The sequence below is a fragment of the Schistocerca americana genome, chromosome 1 (assembly GCF_021461395.2).
Source record: "Schistocerca americana isolate TAMUIC-IGC-003095 chromosome 1, iqSchAmer2.1, whole genome shotgun sequence".
NCBI lineage: Eukaryota > Metazoa > Arthropoda > Insecta > Orthoptera > Acrididae > Schistocerca > Schistocerca americana.
The window spans coordinates 1,228,605,797-1,228,623,211 of NC_060119.1; the positions used below are offsets into that span (position 1 = coordinate 1,228,605,797).

The 17,415-nt window shown below is 38.4% G+C and overlaps 1 protein-coding gene across 5 annotated transcripts in view; it reads left to right on the forward strand.

Moving 5' to 3' along the window:
* The window catches only part of LOC124619926 (zinc finger MIZ domain-containing protein 1-like), a 145,748-nt gene extending 135,415 nt beyond the window's left edge, over positions 1 to 10,333 (forward strand). For all 5 annotated transcript variants that reach the window (XM_047146572.1, XM_047146588.1, XM_047146580.1 and 2 more), the window contains 4 exons: positions 433 to 568; positions 1,171 to 1,418; positions 2,205 to 2,501; positions 7,595 to 10,333. In XM_047146572.1, the coding sequence (XP_047002528.1) occupies positions 433 to 568; positions 1,171 to 1,418; positions 2,205 to 2,501; positions 7,595 to 7,759 (846 nt within the window). In that variant the 3' untranslated portion in view covers positions 7,760 to 10,333. The remainder of the gene's footprint in view (positions 1 to 432; positions 569 to 1,170; positions 1,419 to 2,204; positions 2,502 to 7,594) is intronic.
* Positions 10,334 to 17,415: the final 7,082 nt, after the last annotated feature.

Here is a 17,415-nt window from a genome sequence, read left to right on the forward strand (position 1 = left end):
TATATTTTTATGTGACAGAATTGTAAATGAAGTAAGTAATGTTGAAAAGAAATTGTACTGTTTTTAAATGAATAATGAGAAACTGTTAAAAGATACACAATTTTGTTTAGACTCTGGCGGTAATCTAAGATTAGTGGACACGGTTGGGGACTGCGAATCGGTGGCACTAGGTTGGCGTGGGAGTTAGCCAAGAGTCCGTGCATTTGCGATAAACACTGTGTCCTGATGATAAGCAGGCAATCTTGGGTTTGAGTCCAAGTCCGGCCCACATTTTCACTTGTCGCTGCTGATTCTGCGTAGTCTTAATGCAGCTGATATCATCAGTTCCATCCCTTCCCTTTCCTGTCTCCCCTCTCCATCCGCAGTTTATGTAAGATACCTGTTTAATTAGAAATTACGTTCGAGAAATTTTTATTTTTCCTTTTCTTTCAGACGGAGGAGGAGAATGAAACATGCGGTGCTAAACGCCTTGGGAAAGCAATGTCTCCAGGTAGCATGACACTACCAACTATGAATAGTTGGGATGTCAACCATGCGATGTCTCCTTACATTCCTCCAGATATGAACAGTAAGTCAAAACTTGTACTTAACATGAGCTTAGTACATTATATTCATACTAAAAATGAGAGTTGAAGAGCTATTGTGACACTTCAGCTTGCATTCTGCAGGAAAAGATTGTACTTTAATTGCAATTGACAACATATTTTTAAGTATTGAGTAGATTTGGAAAAACAGTTTTGTTTTGATTGTGCTGTTCTGCACTGCATAATCAGTTCTTTCAGTACTCTGAATGTGAAGAATGAGAGAGAATGGGGATACAGAATAAGAAGTAAAAAAATTTGAAATGTTTATTTTTATTCTGTGGAGATGCAGGGAATTACATACGTGTGTACAGTTTATGAATTTTTGGGGGGGGGGGGGGGGAGGGGGGTGTATGTATTATTCCCTTTTGTGTCTCAGCTTTGTTCTCATAATTTTGTCTGTGTACGTTGAATGTTAAGTTTACTTTTTTCCGTTGTGTTAAGATACACATAGACAATGATTGTGAAAATGTGTTGACCACAGAAACAAAAACTGATAGCAATAAATTAAGAGAGTGCAGTTTCTAGAGTGAAATTACTAAGTTTTTGTGGTGTTAAGGAGACTTTAAGATGTTTGGACTTCCTTTAGGTATTGCAAGTGGCTCGATGATGGGTGGTGGTCCTCCTCCATACGGGGGCACAGCACCAGGAACAGGAGGAGCGCGGCCCAGCCCGTTTGACTTTGGAAGCAATGGGCCTGTTGGCACGCAAGTGCCGGGAGCAGGAGTGGGGGCAACGGGTGATTATGCTGCCGGGACGGGACCTCTGACTCACCTCAGTGATTCTGTCAACTCCTTAGACCCACTTAACTCTGTGGAGAAGACGTTAAGTGAACAGGTACGTTGATAGGCAACCACTTTCTACGTGACAATGGAAATCCTTTTGAGACATCATTTAAATCTAATTTTCTTAGCTCTAGGGACAGTTTAAAGTGGTACAAATTATGCACAGTTTGTATGAGTGTCCTGATAAATAAGGTAAATTGTTACTGGCTACTACCAGTTAAATGTAAAGCAGTAATGTGATCAGAACTGTTACAGCTAATTAATGTATTTCACATTATAGAGGCATAACAGATCATAATTCAGTATATCGAACAAAGCACCACTCACAGCTCTGGTTTTACACGTGGGGGTAAATTGTGTTTCATATCCATAAAGTTAAGAAATTTTTGTTAAAAGAAGTAAAAAAAATGGTCATTTGAAAGCACCACAAACTTCCACTGGTTTCATTGCTTCCCCACCAGTGGTAGATAATACATTTCCGCGTTTAGAAAGTATGTCACTCTCTGAACCTCATACCCAGTTAAATTATTAGCCACACTCTGGAACTCATACCCAGTGAGATACCAGTCACACTTTTAGAAGACTAATAGATGGAGAGATGTCCTAATTGTTTCTCTTCTTAGCTTATGGCAATAATAGAGACAGAACTAGAACAACAGAACAATAGGACCGGGCAGGAAGACAAAATCATCTAAATGACCTTTCTATAAACAGAACAGACAAGAGTATTAAAAAACAAACAAAAAGACAGTGAAATAGTAGTGTATCATTTTCTTCAAGGATATTTAATATTACTAAAGTGAGAGCCATTAAGCATTATTAAGTAATCCCGTTACAGATGCCGCATACGCCACATACTCCTCACACGCCACATACCCCAGGAGGTGCAGGTGGTGGAAACTCGGGACCACCCAGTGTACCACCAGCTGACACTTCGGGAGCAACCTCAGGGGCAGGAACTGCGACATCAGTGACGTCGGCAACTGTGAGTGCGAGTGCGGGTGCTGTACCGGGAACAGCTGACACGACATCGGCGTCTTCGGCTGCACCGTCTGCAGCAGACATACCGTCTGACCTCAACTTTGATCCAGCTGCTGTCATAGATGGTGAAGGACAAGGCCAAGAGGCTTTGAATGTAAGTGAAACTAAGTGTTCTTGAATCATCTTTAGCTGAGGTGAAATGTGGCATATTGTGTTGAGGTAAAATGAGTTGGATATTCATTTGAGAAAAAGTACTTCTGAGAAATACCTTAGACAAAGCATTCAGGAAATGGAACACAGGCAAGCAAATCATGTAAACGCTGCGTACTCACAAGTGGGAGACATGAAATAGATTATGAGGACACAGTTCCAGTCATTGGAAGAAAGGAAATCTCAGGTATGATATAAGGGGGGTGGGGAGGAAGTTCTGCAATTGAACTACAACCCAGCTTTTCATATTATGTGGAAAGGTACCAAGTGATGAGAGTAGTGGTGAGACTGAATTCCCTTTTATATGGATGGCAGTTGAAGTCCCTGTCTGGCTACACAAATTTAGGTTTCCCTAAATTATTTAAGGGAAGTGTTGGGTTGATTCGTTTGAAAAGGACATCACCAGTTTCGTTTAACAATCCAAGCTTGTGTTGTGTATCTAATGACCTTATAATCATCAAAACATGAAACCATAATCTTCCTTGTTTATTGAGAAGTGTGTTAAGTTTGGGAGTGCTCAAGAAAACTATTTGTAGTACTGTAGTCTTGATATTAAGGCACGGAATAAAATGAGTAAAAAAAAGTTTCCAATGACAGTATAGGTCACAAGTCAACAGTTAGCTCTGTAATTATTTCTTGTGTAAAACCTATTTATTTCTGAGAAAGAAAGTTGCTACTCACCATATAGCGGAGATGCTGAGTCGCGATAGGCACAACAAAAAGATTTACACAATTATAGCTTTCGGCCATTAAGGCCTTTGTCAGCAGTACACACACACACACACACACACACACACACACACACACACATACTCACGCAAACGCAAGTTGCACACACATCTACAGTCTCAGAGAACTGAAACCACACTGCGAGCAGCAGCACCAGTGCATGATGGGAGTGGCGACTGGGTGGCGGTAAGGAGGAGGCTGGAATGGAGATGGGGAGGGATAGTATGGTGGGAGTGGCGGACAGCATTGTGTTGTAGTTTAGACAGAGGATAGGAGAGAAGGTGCAGAGGGGGGAGGGGTAAGTAGTGGAAAGGAGAGAAATAAAAAGAAATTAAAAGTCTGGGTGTGGCGGTGAAATGACGGCAATGTAGTGCTGGAATGGGAACAGGGAGGGGGCTTGATGGGTGAGGACAGTGACTAATGAAGGTTGAGGCCAGGAGGTTTATGGGAATGTATGTTCCATATACAGCAGAAATAATATTTGCTATAAAATTAGTGAACCTCTCAACTTTTGAATTAAATACATGTACAATTACACACTGCAGCACATAGTAAATTGAGAAATGTAGCAAAACATGATTTAATATTATGGGGAATTAATGTACATTTGATAAATGAATTACATGACAAACAGCATACAATATGTGGTGACAACTGATGTCTTAATTTGACTTCTCAGTGTTGCAGAAATGTTCCACAGAAAAATTAACATTTATTTACTTTTCTTTATGCTTGTAGTCATCACATGATGACTTTGGTAAAAATCATATTGTTTACAAAATTGTAGTACATATCATATTTGTGTACAAAGGTTTAATACATAACAAAGTCCAGACAGATTTTTCAACAATATTATAAAAAGGGAAGATTGCTACTCACTGTAAAGACGACATATTGAGTTGCAGACAGGCATAACCAAAAGATGGTTAGACGTTTAGCTTTTGGCCAGAGCCTTCTTCAGAAAAGAAATCACACACACACACACACACACACACATATCCACGCACATTCACAAAAGACAGCACACCGCACACATATGTGGCCACTGTCTCCAACTACTCTGGCCAAAATCATATGAAATACATAACAATACACACAGAAGGAAAATATTTATCTACAGTGTTTCATATATAATATATAAAACTTAGAAGTATTTCAATGAGTACAGATATTTATTTACAGAAAAGATTTTAGTTTTTGTTTCAAATGGATCCTCAGTATGTGCTGCTATGGATTCTGGCAATTTGTTGTACCACACTGAGCCACTAATATATGAACTGTTATCTTTTACCTTTAATTTGGTTCTTTGTCTGTAATAGTTGTACTTCTTGGGTAGTAGTGTATATACAGTGAGGTATTTATTCTTAACTTGCCGAGTGCCTGGCATTGCATTGATCTGTACTTATTTCAATTCTATTAGTCCATCTCCTCCTTCCCCCCCAACTCCCCCCTATCTGTCCACTTCTTTGCGCCCCTTCTCTCTGTCCACAGCTTCCACCTCCCACTTTGAGGTCATCTCCTCCTGCCCCTCTCTCTGTCCATCTGCTGCTGCCCCCTTTCTCTTCTCATTTTCTCCTCTTTCCTTTCTCTGTCCACTACTTTTAGTCACTGGAGATCAGTTTCTGTTGTATTCTTATTTCATGGGCCATTCTGTTTTTCTATTCACATACCCGTCACTAACTTCGTTATCCTTCCCACAATCACCACAATCATCACTACTTGTCGACAGGACGCTGTACCTGTTTTTTATATTTAATTTCATTTTCTAAGGTTGACACTTGTTTGGCATTTCCTTTCACTTCTCATAACTCTCTAGCTTCCCATTTTGCGACTTTCTTGTTTTATCATTTAGAAAATGTTGCAATTTCTGCAGTTCAGAATTTTCATTTCTTAAATGCAAAATATAACACCTCAGAATGTCCATAATTTTTTGTTGATAATTGGTTGGAGTAATTTTGTCAGGAAATCGTAGCTTATGGAACATATCAAGAATGTGACAGGCTGTGTTGAATTAAAATGTGGCTATGATCAGCCTCTACATCTTTAGTCAACGGAATGTAACTTATGGGGTTCCATTTCAGCACACGCAAATTCAGGCCATGGGCAAGCCTACTGTCAGAGCTACAGTGTGCCAAATGCGCAAAAGTGATTTTCAAAATTTCACTACCTGCCCATGCTATAAAAAACTTGTAGATGTGGACAGCATTTCTCTTTTCCATATGTACCTCTAATTATACATTAATGAGGCAGGAAATTATGACCACCTGGTTAACCGCCAGGCCAGGCACATGGCGTCACGCATACGACTGCTGTGGCCAGTGGTGGCCACGCAACACTCAACATGTTAATAGCATCTTGGTCTACTTTGGAATGCAATACAATAATTATTGTGTATGGCTTGGATTTGACAAGACCAGAAGTATGTGACACATGCACATATTTCCCATAAGTTTCAGGTTGGTGATTTATGAGTGTGGAGCTGATGTCTAATGGTGTCCTAGATGTGTTCTGTCAGGTTCAGATCAGGCAAGCCAAGGCAGCAATGTGAGTTCACTCTTCAAACCATTGTAAGACGGTTCTGTCCCTGTGAAACTGACAGTTATGCTGCTGGAAAAAGCCATTGACGTAAGGGAAGATGTCGTTCATGAAGGGGTGTAGGTGTCTGCAGTAATGTTCATGCAGTTGACAGCCATGATGGTGCCTACATTACTACCATAGGTTGCAAAAAAGCCCAAATGAATGCCCCCATACCACAATATTGTCTCCACTGGCCTGCGTCTGTCATGTAGTGTATGTTTTGAGCATCCGTTGCCCGAATGACTGTGCATCCAGACATAACCATTGACCTAGTGTAATAACAAACATGATTGATCCAACCAGGTGACCTGTTTCCAATGGTTTACAGTCCAATATTGATGATCTTGTGCTCATTGCTATCGTAACTGAAGATGTCCTTGGGTCAGCATAGAAACATAGAGATTGTCTGCCCCATGTTCAACAATGTGTGCTGAACAGCGTGCTCTGAATCCTTGTTCCTGCACCAGCACTGCACCCTGTCATCATATCTGCTACAGATTGCACCCTATGCTGCTTCACAGAGTGGGCAAGCCTCGAACCACCTCATTCTGTGATGAGGTGTGGATGTCCGATACCTTGTCACCTACTCATGGTTTCACCGTCCACCATTCCCAGGTGCTGGGCAGCAACAATTTGCCCTTTGTCAAACTGCTTATGTCAGTGGATTTTGTATTGAGACTAGAATAATTTTTTGGCTCATCAGTGTTTGTATTCTAGACACAAAATTTTCATGAACAGTTTTTTTCTGTAATTGTTATTAGAAAAAAGCAGAAAGTCTAAATTATTGGATTAATGAACAATGGAAATTCCAGGTTGGAATATCAGCAATATTATACAAAGATAGATTGCTATTCACCCCAAAGATGACACATTGAGTTCCAGGCACACACAATGAAAAGGCTTTTACACACTTATCTTTTGGCCAAAGGCTTCTTCAGAAAAGAAAGTTCACACACATTCACCAAGCAAGCAAACTTCATGCACACATAATCACTATCTCTGGCTGCCAGCAGCCAAAGATAGCTTTCATGTGTGTGTGAGGTATGCTGGCTTGTATGAATGTGTGTGTTTTTTTCTTTTCTGAAGAAGTCTTTGGACGAAAGCTCAATAGGTAACAGCCTTTTCTTTGTGCCTGTCTGCAACTCAGTGTGTCATCTTTATGGTGAGTAGCAATCTATCCTTTTCATAATATTGTAAATATTGGAGTATTATATTTTTCATGTATGAAATATATGTATCTACCTAACAATGGAAAATTCACAATGCAATGTAACAGTGTTGTGAAAAGGAAAGTTGCTACTCATTGTATAGTGGAGATGCTGAGTCACAGATAGGCACAACAAAAAGACTGTCACAAATGCAGCTTTCAGCCAGTAAGGTCTTCGTCAAAATTAGATGACAAACACATGCATATGTACTCATGCAAAAGTAACTCACACACACGACTGCAGTCTTAGGCAACTGAGGCCCCAGTTGCCTGAGACTGCAGTCATTTGTGTGTGTGGGTTGTGTTTGTGTGTGTGTGTGTGTGTACATGTGTGTTTGTCATCTAATTTTGACAAAGGCCTTACTGGCTGAAAGCTATATTTGTAACAGTCTTTTTGTTGTGCCTATCTGCAACTCAGCATCTCCACTATATGGTGAGTACCAACTTTGCTTTCCACCATATTGATATGTGTATCTATGTTGGTTTATAAATATATTTCAATATTTGGATTGTTCATCCCTCAGTTGCTTCCTGACAACGGTGTGGATCCTATAGAGCTGTTGTCGTATCTGGAACCGCCGGACCTGGCAACTCCGCCATCGAGTGGTGCGAGCAGCAATGGTGGAGCTGGCGGTGGAACTCCTGGTGGTGCTACCACAAGTGACGATATTCTTGCTTTGTTTGAATGAACATGCAACAAAGTGTGCTGTGTTTGCTGTACGTGTGCAAATGTGTGATATTGTGTAATTTATTGTACATAATCGAATGTACTGAAGGTGAATTTGAAGTAGATTGATTGTTGGCCAGTCTAGCAGATAGTGTTTCTGTAACAGTTCAGTGAACCTTGATAATTAAAATTTCTGGGCTGGCCTGCCACAGCACTGGACCTAAAATAGTGATGAGAAGTGTATTAAAATACTTCAAGAAAGCAAATAATATTCTAACAAGAACTCTTAAACCCGAGAAAAATTGTGGGTTTACTGTAAATATGAGAAATTTTGTAAGAAATGATGTAATATGTCTCTCTCTATTTCTGTCTTTTCCTTTTTTAAAATTTAGTTTCAGCTCTTTTGGAAATAAGATTATTTGTGTTTAGTGGTTGCATTAGTTTTATGCTTTCCTGACGTCCCCTGGTTATGTGCAGGGATGTTACAAACATATTTCTGCATAATATGACCATTTAATTGTTCTGATTGTTCATACGTAAACATGATTTTCAATTACTGTGTTTCCTCGTGTACTGTATTTTGCTACAGCAGTTTAGTTCAGGCAGCCATGGACCATTGTGGCCATGCTGTGGCAGGTGACTCGTAATGCCCCTTTAATTTGTGAGTTAATTATTTGTGTGCGATGGTTTTAAAATATGAACACACAAGGAGAGAGTGAAATATTTTACCCAAAACAAGAACCAAGTGTGTGAGGATGTGTACGTGAAACATTTTCGTGTGTAAATGTATCCTGTGACAAATCTCGAATGACTGCATATTGCATTCTTAGTGTACAGCTTCCCTTAAAGTATTAATTGTGAGAAGCACAAAAATTGTAATTGTAGATGAGCAGTATAACAAGTACAGAAAACTTTTAAAACAAGATATTAAAGACAATGTCAAAGTAAATATTTAATAGCTATGGTTAAAATGGAAACTTTTTGACAAAGCAGTTGTGGCAGCAAAATAAAAACAAGCTGATGTGAGTTGACACTATGTAATGAAGATTGTTTTAGGAACTATTTTGTGTAATTGTGTGGGAAATGATGTGCTGCTGTGTGATGCACAAGTTTCAGAAGCAGTTCCTATTTGAGCAGCTCCAGTTTGTGGACTGAGAGAATTCTTGCTTTTCCTGTCTTCTTTTTAAAATGTTGTTATTGAGAATGCCAAATTATTTTGTACTTAAAATGTGAATGTAATATGATTGAAAGCTTTCTTCTGAAACTTGTGTAAAGAGAAAATATAAGCAAGAGTGGCAAAAAGGAAAGTATGTTGCTATGGAAAAAATGTTTTCTGTCATCTAAGGACCTTAACATTTTTGAATAAACTAAAAGGAGTTAAATAAGAAACCTGCTAGAAGACCATACTGCCAATATATAAATTTCTCATGCAATTCAAAAAACTTGCTTTGTAGGGATTAGATGATCGTTTATAAGGATGATGAAACACAATTATCGATTTTCCCCTCCCATTTTTTTCTTTTTGTCTTCATTTTATGCTGAGAAGTATCTAAGAAGAAAAGTATACAAATACCAACAAGCATATATGTTCCTTTGAAGCTGTCATTTTATGTACTTCATAACTGACGATGGCAATAAATTGGTATTCTTTTTAGAAAAATTGTGACAGTTATAAAATATCAGAGGAATGAAGACTTATGTTTAATAACAAACTACTAAGATACTGACCTCTGATAATCTCCTTAAAATTTCTAAGTTCACTATTTAAGTGCCACACCATTGTTTCCTTCTTCTTTTCACAAAATTATTTGCATTCATGTTGAGACAGACTCATCTCTGACTTTCACGGGAATGCAAAAGTCGGATCATTCATAAACCAGATTGTCTGAGTCTGGCTGTCACATTTGCAAAAATCAAGTCCTTAGAAGATAGAATTCCCCTAAGTAGTGCACAGCTTTTTTAAAACAGGAAGATTTCAAACTGTATCATTGTTAAAACAATCAATAATGGGGATAGGTATTCACAAGTGAAAAATTTTTTTCCTGTTCAGATTTTCTTCTTTCCAAAGCAACATTTTTATTTATTACTTGTATTAATTAATGCACATATCAAATGTTGAATTTCAGATGGACCACTAGAATTTGGCAAAATTAAAAACGTATGAAATATTCTTGTTTCTCAAATACTTTAAAATGTGTATTGTGAGAAAGATACTTGAAATTTTGGTAAAAGAAAGTAAAGAACAGAAACTTTTTCCCAGCACGTGGTACATAAAAATCCCCCTCCAGAATAGTTTTTTCTCACTCCTGCACTCAATCTCTTGCACCTGTGGAACTCATATTTTTTAACTGCTTCACATGAAGAATTGTATTTGGACCAAGCAGTTGTGTTGTTGCCAGCTTTGGGCTTGAGAGTATAGGTGTAGCATTTCACTGTACTGCCGTTTAGCGGCTCGAAACAACGCCAGCTAGTTGTAGGTAGGTCTTCCTTTGTACGCTGTGCCATATGCACAGTGAAGTCATGTTTAACTTCAGTATTGTACATAGTTTCCAGTGTAGATGTATCTCTGCAAAAAATGTATTATTACACAGATGAACTGTTGTCTTATTTAAATTTCCTTTCTCCTTTAAGACCGTATAATTCTGTCTACTGTGCCCCACATACACTGTGTGGTCAAAAGTCTAGGGATACTCCATTGAACATGCTGTTTGTGAACATGCATTCAAAGTTACCCAAGTGCTGATACTGAGTGTCAAAAGTATAAACATATTCTCTGTTAGAGTAAATCAATGTGAGTCTGAAGAGAGCATCATAATTGGGGGGGGGGGGGGGGACAAGACTGACAGTTATAGCAAAGAAAAGGAAATATTAAACCAAAAATAGTAACTGATAGAGGGTCAATGAAATCTACCTGCACTGCTGAACTGTAGCAGTGCTATGGGAAACAACTGTACAACATCTTTACAGTCTGTTGGAGAGGACCTTCCCTGCAGGTGATGTTAAGAGGTCAGAGGCAAAAATTCTTCACCAAAAGACCAGAAGAACCTTCTTGTAGGTCACTAATGACTAGAAACCACTAGTCACAAGAATGAAATAACCACCATCTCATTGGTTGAAATAATACTGCCCCTGATCCATGGATGAATATGAGGTTTCCAGGATCTTTAAGTCATTGTGTATCATGTGACACTGATTAAAGTGTGTGAACCTGGTAGATGCCTGGCGATTAGGATTTGACTGAGATTTTTGTTACGACAATTCAGTAGTGGTGGCGCAGCGATCTGGGGCGGTTTTCTCTTGTCAAACGTGTGAGATGCTATTGTTAACAAAACAAGTCTCACTGCATTGGCATACAGAGAAAGTTGGATGAATTTACTGGATTGGCTCATTCAAAGCCTCAACCTGAACCTCATAAAAACTTTTTTTTTTGTGAGTTTAATTGTTGATTGTGTACCAGATAAAGTCTCCCATGAACCTTACCACCTTTATTCACTATGTTTCAGAAAGAATAAAAATAAGTTCCGCCTTTGGTGTGCCAAACTGAATTCCCTGATGATAGTATTAGCACAGAATGCCCATCATGTTAGTCCCTCTTCCCCCTCCCCCTTTTTTTTTTTTAACAGCAATGGATATCCATTAACTTTTGGCCACAGTGTAGTTTCTCTTCCTCTGGTAGTTGATAAATGCATTTCAGTCATTAACTTAAACATAATTATGTAATTTTTTGGAAAGTGCTCGATATTGCACCTTAATGTGTAATGTTTATTCCATTAGCAACAATACTGTGATATTTGTTGTCGATATTTGAAGATAATAAGAATTGCTGATTGCAGTGAAACTGCACTACAAGCACTAATAACTGAATTGCATTCTGATGTATGCTATTATTAATGTATACACGATATTTAAACTGGCAGATGCCACTTTGCTGACACCAATAGTGGAAGTGTTTTGTGCAGTCATAAATTACAATCAGTGTTATGTAACTTGAAACATGATAGACTGTTACAATTCAATCAGTGGTGACACATACAAATTAAGAGTGAAAAAGCTCTAATTGATGTGAAGTAGCACAAAATTTTCATTATTAGTTGGGAAACCAGCAGGTACTCATGTTCAACTAAGTCACATTTTGGAAGATAAATACTTGTCATGCAGGAAGTTGGAGGGATTAGAGAAATGCAGGAAGTTGGAGGAAAGGAGAATTCATTTGACATACTGTGTCTGTAGTTATAAAACGAGCTTAGAGGTGGGAAGATAGTACAAATTTTGAACCTGAGAGTTTGCCCCAAACTTTCAGTAATTAAAATTAATTAGGGATACTAGATGAAATGTTACACAACATTCTTATGTCTTCTGTATCACATCGCATATGACATATTGAATGAGAACATTATCAGTGGAAACTCTTAGTATGGAATCCATGTCTGTTCAAGAGGTTACTATTGGTAAATTATGAAATTCCACAGTGGGAAAGAAAGCACATATTCATAGGCACATCCCTGAGATGACAATTTCGTGGATAGAAGTATTTGGAGATAAGAGGACAGATGACAATACTCAAAAGATGTTGCAAAATGTGGATTAATGTAGGTAACATTGCCATCCAGGAGGTGTCCAGGAAGGTAATTCATTGAACTGAGGATTGGATAAAACTGATATGGGATTAGATGTTGGGCTTTTGGAGGAATGGTCACATAGGCTCAGTCGTGGGTAAAGCAGCTGGTAGGTTGCAGTTTATTGGTAGAATACTGGGGAAGTGCAAACAGTCTACAAAGGAGATTTCTTACAAATCACTTGTGCAACCTATCCTAGAATATTGCTGAAGTTATGGGAGCTGTACCAAATAGGGCTAACAGGAGATACTGAAAGTATACAGAGAAGGGCAGCATGAATGGTCACAGGTTTTTTTAATGCATGAGAGAGAGTCACAGAAACACTGAAGGAACTGAACTGGCAGACCCTTGAAGACAGACATAAACAGTCTCAAGAAAGTCTGTTAGCAAAGCTTCAAGAACTAGCTTTAAACGATAACTCTATGAATATACTACAATCCCCTACATATCACTCACAGAGGTATCTAGAGGTATTCACACAGAGGCATTTGATCAGTCATTCTTTTAGCACTCCATATGTGAATGGAATGGGAAGAACCATAATAATGTAGTACAATGGGATGTACCCTCTGCCATGTAAATCACAGTGGTTTGCAGAGTATAGATGTAGATGTAGAACAGAGGTTCTCTTGCCGTCGATTAAACTCTAAAAATGTTATCAATAATCTGAACTAGACAAGGGATTTAGAGTGATAAGTGTCTGAGTAGAGGTAAGGAGGCTAAACTAATTATTTAGGAATGCTGGTTGACCAAGTCAGAGGAACTTCCAATGGAGAAAGCATTGTAAGGAGACACAATAGGGCATCTAATTGGGATATGAGTGGAGTTGGATTCTTTGGGGTTTGGGAGCGAGTAAAAGGTGGGTGTACAGAGATCTCTTGTTGTGAGGAGGGAGGTGAATTCAGCTGAGATCGACCTAAAGTTTTAAATAGTTATAGGAGATGGATTCATTGTGGTAAAGACTGTAAGAAGATTTGTCAGAAAGCTGGCTGAAATACTAAACCGCGTAGTCACTGCAGAACATGAACAAAATGGTAATGTTGGAGCCCTTGTCTGCGAGAAGCAGTATAGGATAAGATTAGAATAATTACTGCATGTACAGAGACATTCAAACAATCGTTCTTCTCAAGCTCCATGCGAGAATGGAACATGAAGAAACCCTAATAACTGGTACAATGGGATGTGCCCTCTGCCATGCAGCTAGTAGTGGTTTGCAGAGTACATATGTAGTTACACTTATACAACAAGAAAATGTCATTCTGCAGACAGAAATACTGCTAAACAAACAGACTTTATTTGCTGTTCATCCATTGACATCAGCACTTGTCATGAAACACGTAATCCACCAGGAGCCATCTTCATGAACTCTGGCCAACAAAAATCAGACTGAAAATTAATTCATAGTATACTGAAACAGTTGTCAAAATACTGTAATTGTTGTTAAAATTGTTATTTTCTATAAGTGATACTACAGTAGGGCCATCTAAATTTATGATTACCACCATTTTAGACATGTAAGTGCTGAACAACTTGTTGGAACTGTAACAGTGATCCCCTGTGCCAAAAACATTGTATCCTTCTTATCAGTCACTCCATCTGGAGCTGAGATCATCCTAGATACATGGAAGTGCTAGAGATAAAATCAGAGTCCTAAAGAATATACCAAAAAATGAGCAACATCTTCTCTCTCTTTCAAATGGAAAAAAAGGAAAGTTAAGCTAGTACAAAATGCTAGTGAATCCACACAAAGGAAAGTGCTTCGAAAACTATTATCTGCAACTACATATGTGTATTGGCAAATAATGAGTTGGGCAACATGAACCCCAATGTGTGATTCTATTGACTTCGATTAAGGGAATCAGTGCAGTGTATTATTATTCTGTGTCTGCTGGTAATAATTTTTATTCAAGATTTTCTTTTCATGATAGGGGTTATCATATATCTTTTGGAATGATTAGTTTACTGTTCATTGCTGTTCTTGATAAATGGTCCAAAGACAATATATCTAACAATTCTTTCATCTTATAATGCAGTTGATAAATATTTCACACAACTTGTGAATATCATCCAATTGGAGAGAACCAACATGCCATTCAATGAATCCTTCAATTAATACATGTTACTTGTATTAGCAGAGAGATAATAGAAATATCAAGAAAGAAATCCTCACAGCTGAAATGAGTCATCAGGTCTGCAGGAATAACGATTCAGTTTTTCAAAGTGTACTCTGCGGCATTGGCCTCTTACTTAGCTTGCATTTATTGTGAATCTAGCCCAGTGCAAAGTCCCAAATGATGGGAAAAAAGAGCAGGTGACTTTTGTTTACAAAAAGGGCAAAAGAATGGACCTGCAAATTTACAAACCAATATCCCTAATATCAGTTAGCTGCAGAATCCTTGAACATATTTTGAGTTCGAATATGATAAATTTTCTTGAGAGCAGGAAGTTTATGCCCATAAATCAGCACAACTTTAGAAAGCATCTCTCAGGTAAAACTCAGCGTGCCCCTTTCTCACACAATACACTGCAAACTACGGATGAAGGGCTACAGGCAGATTCTGTATTACTAGATTTCTGGAAAGTGTTTGACACGGTGCCACACTGTTAACTGGCTGTTAACGGTGGTGTGAACGTAGGGAACAGGTCACATGTATGTGAGTGGCTTGAAGACTTCTTAAGTTACAGAACCCAGTATGTTGTCCTCAATGGTGAGTGTTCATCAGAGACAAGGGTTCATCAAGAGAAGCCCAGGGAAGTGTGATAGGACTGCTGTTATTTTCTGTATACATAAATGATTTGGTAGACAGGGTGGGCAACACTCTGTGGTTGTTCACTGATGATGGTGTGGTGTATGGTAATATGTCCAAGTTGAGTGACTGTAGGAGGATACAAGATGATTTAGACAAAATTTCTAGTTGGTGTGATGAATGGCAACTAGCTCTAAATGTAGAAAAATATGAGTTAATGTGGATGAGTAGGAAAAACAAACCTGCAACATTCAGATACAGCATTCGTAGTGACATAGTCACATCATTTAAATATCTGGCATAACATGCAATATGAAATGGAACGAGCATGTGAGGTTTGTGGTATGAAAGGTGAATGGTTGACGTCAGTTTATTGGGAGAATTCTAGGAAAGTGTGATTCATTTGTAAAGGAGACCACATGTTGGATGTTAGTGCAACCTATGCTTGAGTGTTTGGGATCTGTACAAGGTCAGATTAAAAGAAGACATTGCAGATATTCAGAGGTGGGCTGCTAGATTTGTTACTGGTAGGTTTGAACAACACACTAGTGTTACAGAGACGCTTGGGGAGCTCAAATGGGAATCCCTGGAGGGAAAGTGACATTCTTTTCAAGGAACACTACTGAGAAAATTTAGAGAACCAGCATTTGAAGCAGACTGCAGAATGGTTCTGTTGCCTCCTAAATACATTGTGTGTATGGAACACAAAGATCATATATGACAAATTGGGCTCATATGGAGTCATGTACATATTCGTTTTTGCCTTGTTCTATTTTTGAGTGGAACAGAAAAGGAAATGACTAGTAGTGGTACAGGATACCCACCGCAACGTGCCATAGGTGGATTGCAGAGAATCAACATTGATGTAGATGTAGAGCTAACACCGGGTGGTTATAATCAAAGTGCAGCAACTAACAGAGGTCCAGTGCGGGCTACAATTCTCATGACAGCAAAACATGTAGATATTCTTAATGCAGAACCGATGTACATTGGAAAACAAATTAGTTCCAATTTTGGCCACCAGGTGCAAATCTAGCACTGTGAATGCAGGAAAGACGTCCAGAAATATCTCCAAATGTAATGGATTAGGAACGGGATGTGTATAGAAAAGGTCAAACAACTGAGAAAGATATATGTTGTTATTAACCACCCGTTCCACAATTTGTTCAATATGAGCAACAGAGATTTCGACTGGATGCTCTGCGGTGCCAGATTTGCACATAGTGACCAAAATTGGAACTATTTTTTTTTAGTGTAAATCAGTTCCACATTAACACATTAGCATATTTACCAAGTTTTATTGCCATGCAATAATTACAACCAACACTGGACCCCTGTGAGTAGCAGCACATTGCTAATAATGTAGATGTAGTAACGAAAATTGGCTACTGTTTCCTAATGTCAGCAACAGATGTTGTTTACCCTAAACATTATAGCTGTTTAAGGAGAAGGATAAAATTGTGGTTGTACATTAGCAAGGACAACTAAACAATTTTATTGGTATTGCCAGTGTTGTTGTTGTGGTCTTCAGTCCAGAGACTGGTTTGATGTAGCTCTCCATGCTACTCTGTCCTGTGCAAGCTTCTTCATCTCCCAGTTCCTACTGCAACCTACATCCTTCTGAATCTGTACAGTGTATTCATCTCTTGGTCTTCCTCTACAATTTTTACCCTCCACACTGCCCTCCAATACTAAATTGGTGATACCTTGATGCCTCAGAACATGTACTAGCAACCAATCCCTTCTTCTAGTCAAGTTGTGCCACAAATTTCTCTTCTCTCCTATTCTAATCAGTACCTCCTCATTAGTTATGTGATCTACCCATCCAATCTTCAGCATTCTTCTGTAGCACCACATTTCGAAAGCTTCTATTCTCTTCTTGTCTAAACTAGTTATCGTCTGTGCTTCACTCCCATACAAGGCTACACTCCATATAAATACTTTCAGAAACGCTTTCCTTGCCATTGCCAGTCTATATTACCAGTACCAGAAATAAATATACATATTTTTGGTTTGGTTGCACTAAAGTTTCCGCCAATTGTATAATACATAGATACAGATAAAATTGTTTGGAATAGCATGCATTTATCTTACAGATGTACTTCACCAGTGTAAATTATCTGGAGTGTAATTACGAGAGCTATCCACAAAGTACATTACGTTTTGGAATTAAAAATAAATAAAGTATTGGAAATTTTTTTTATTATATACAGATGAAAGCCACACTTAAATACTACTTTTCTACATAGTTGCCATTTAAATTAAGGCACTTATCATAGCGATGGACGAGCTTGGAAATTCCTTCGTCGTAAAAT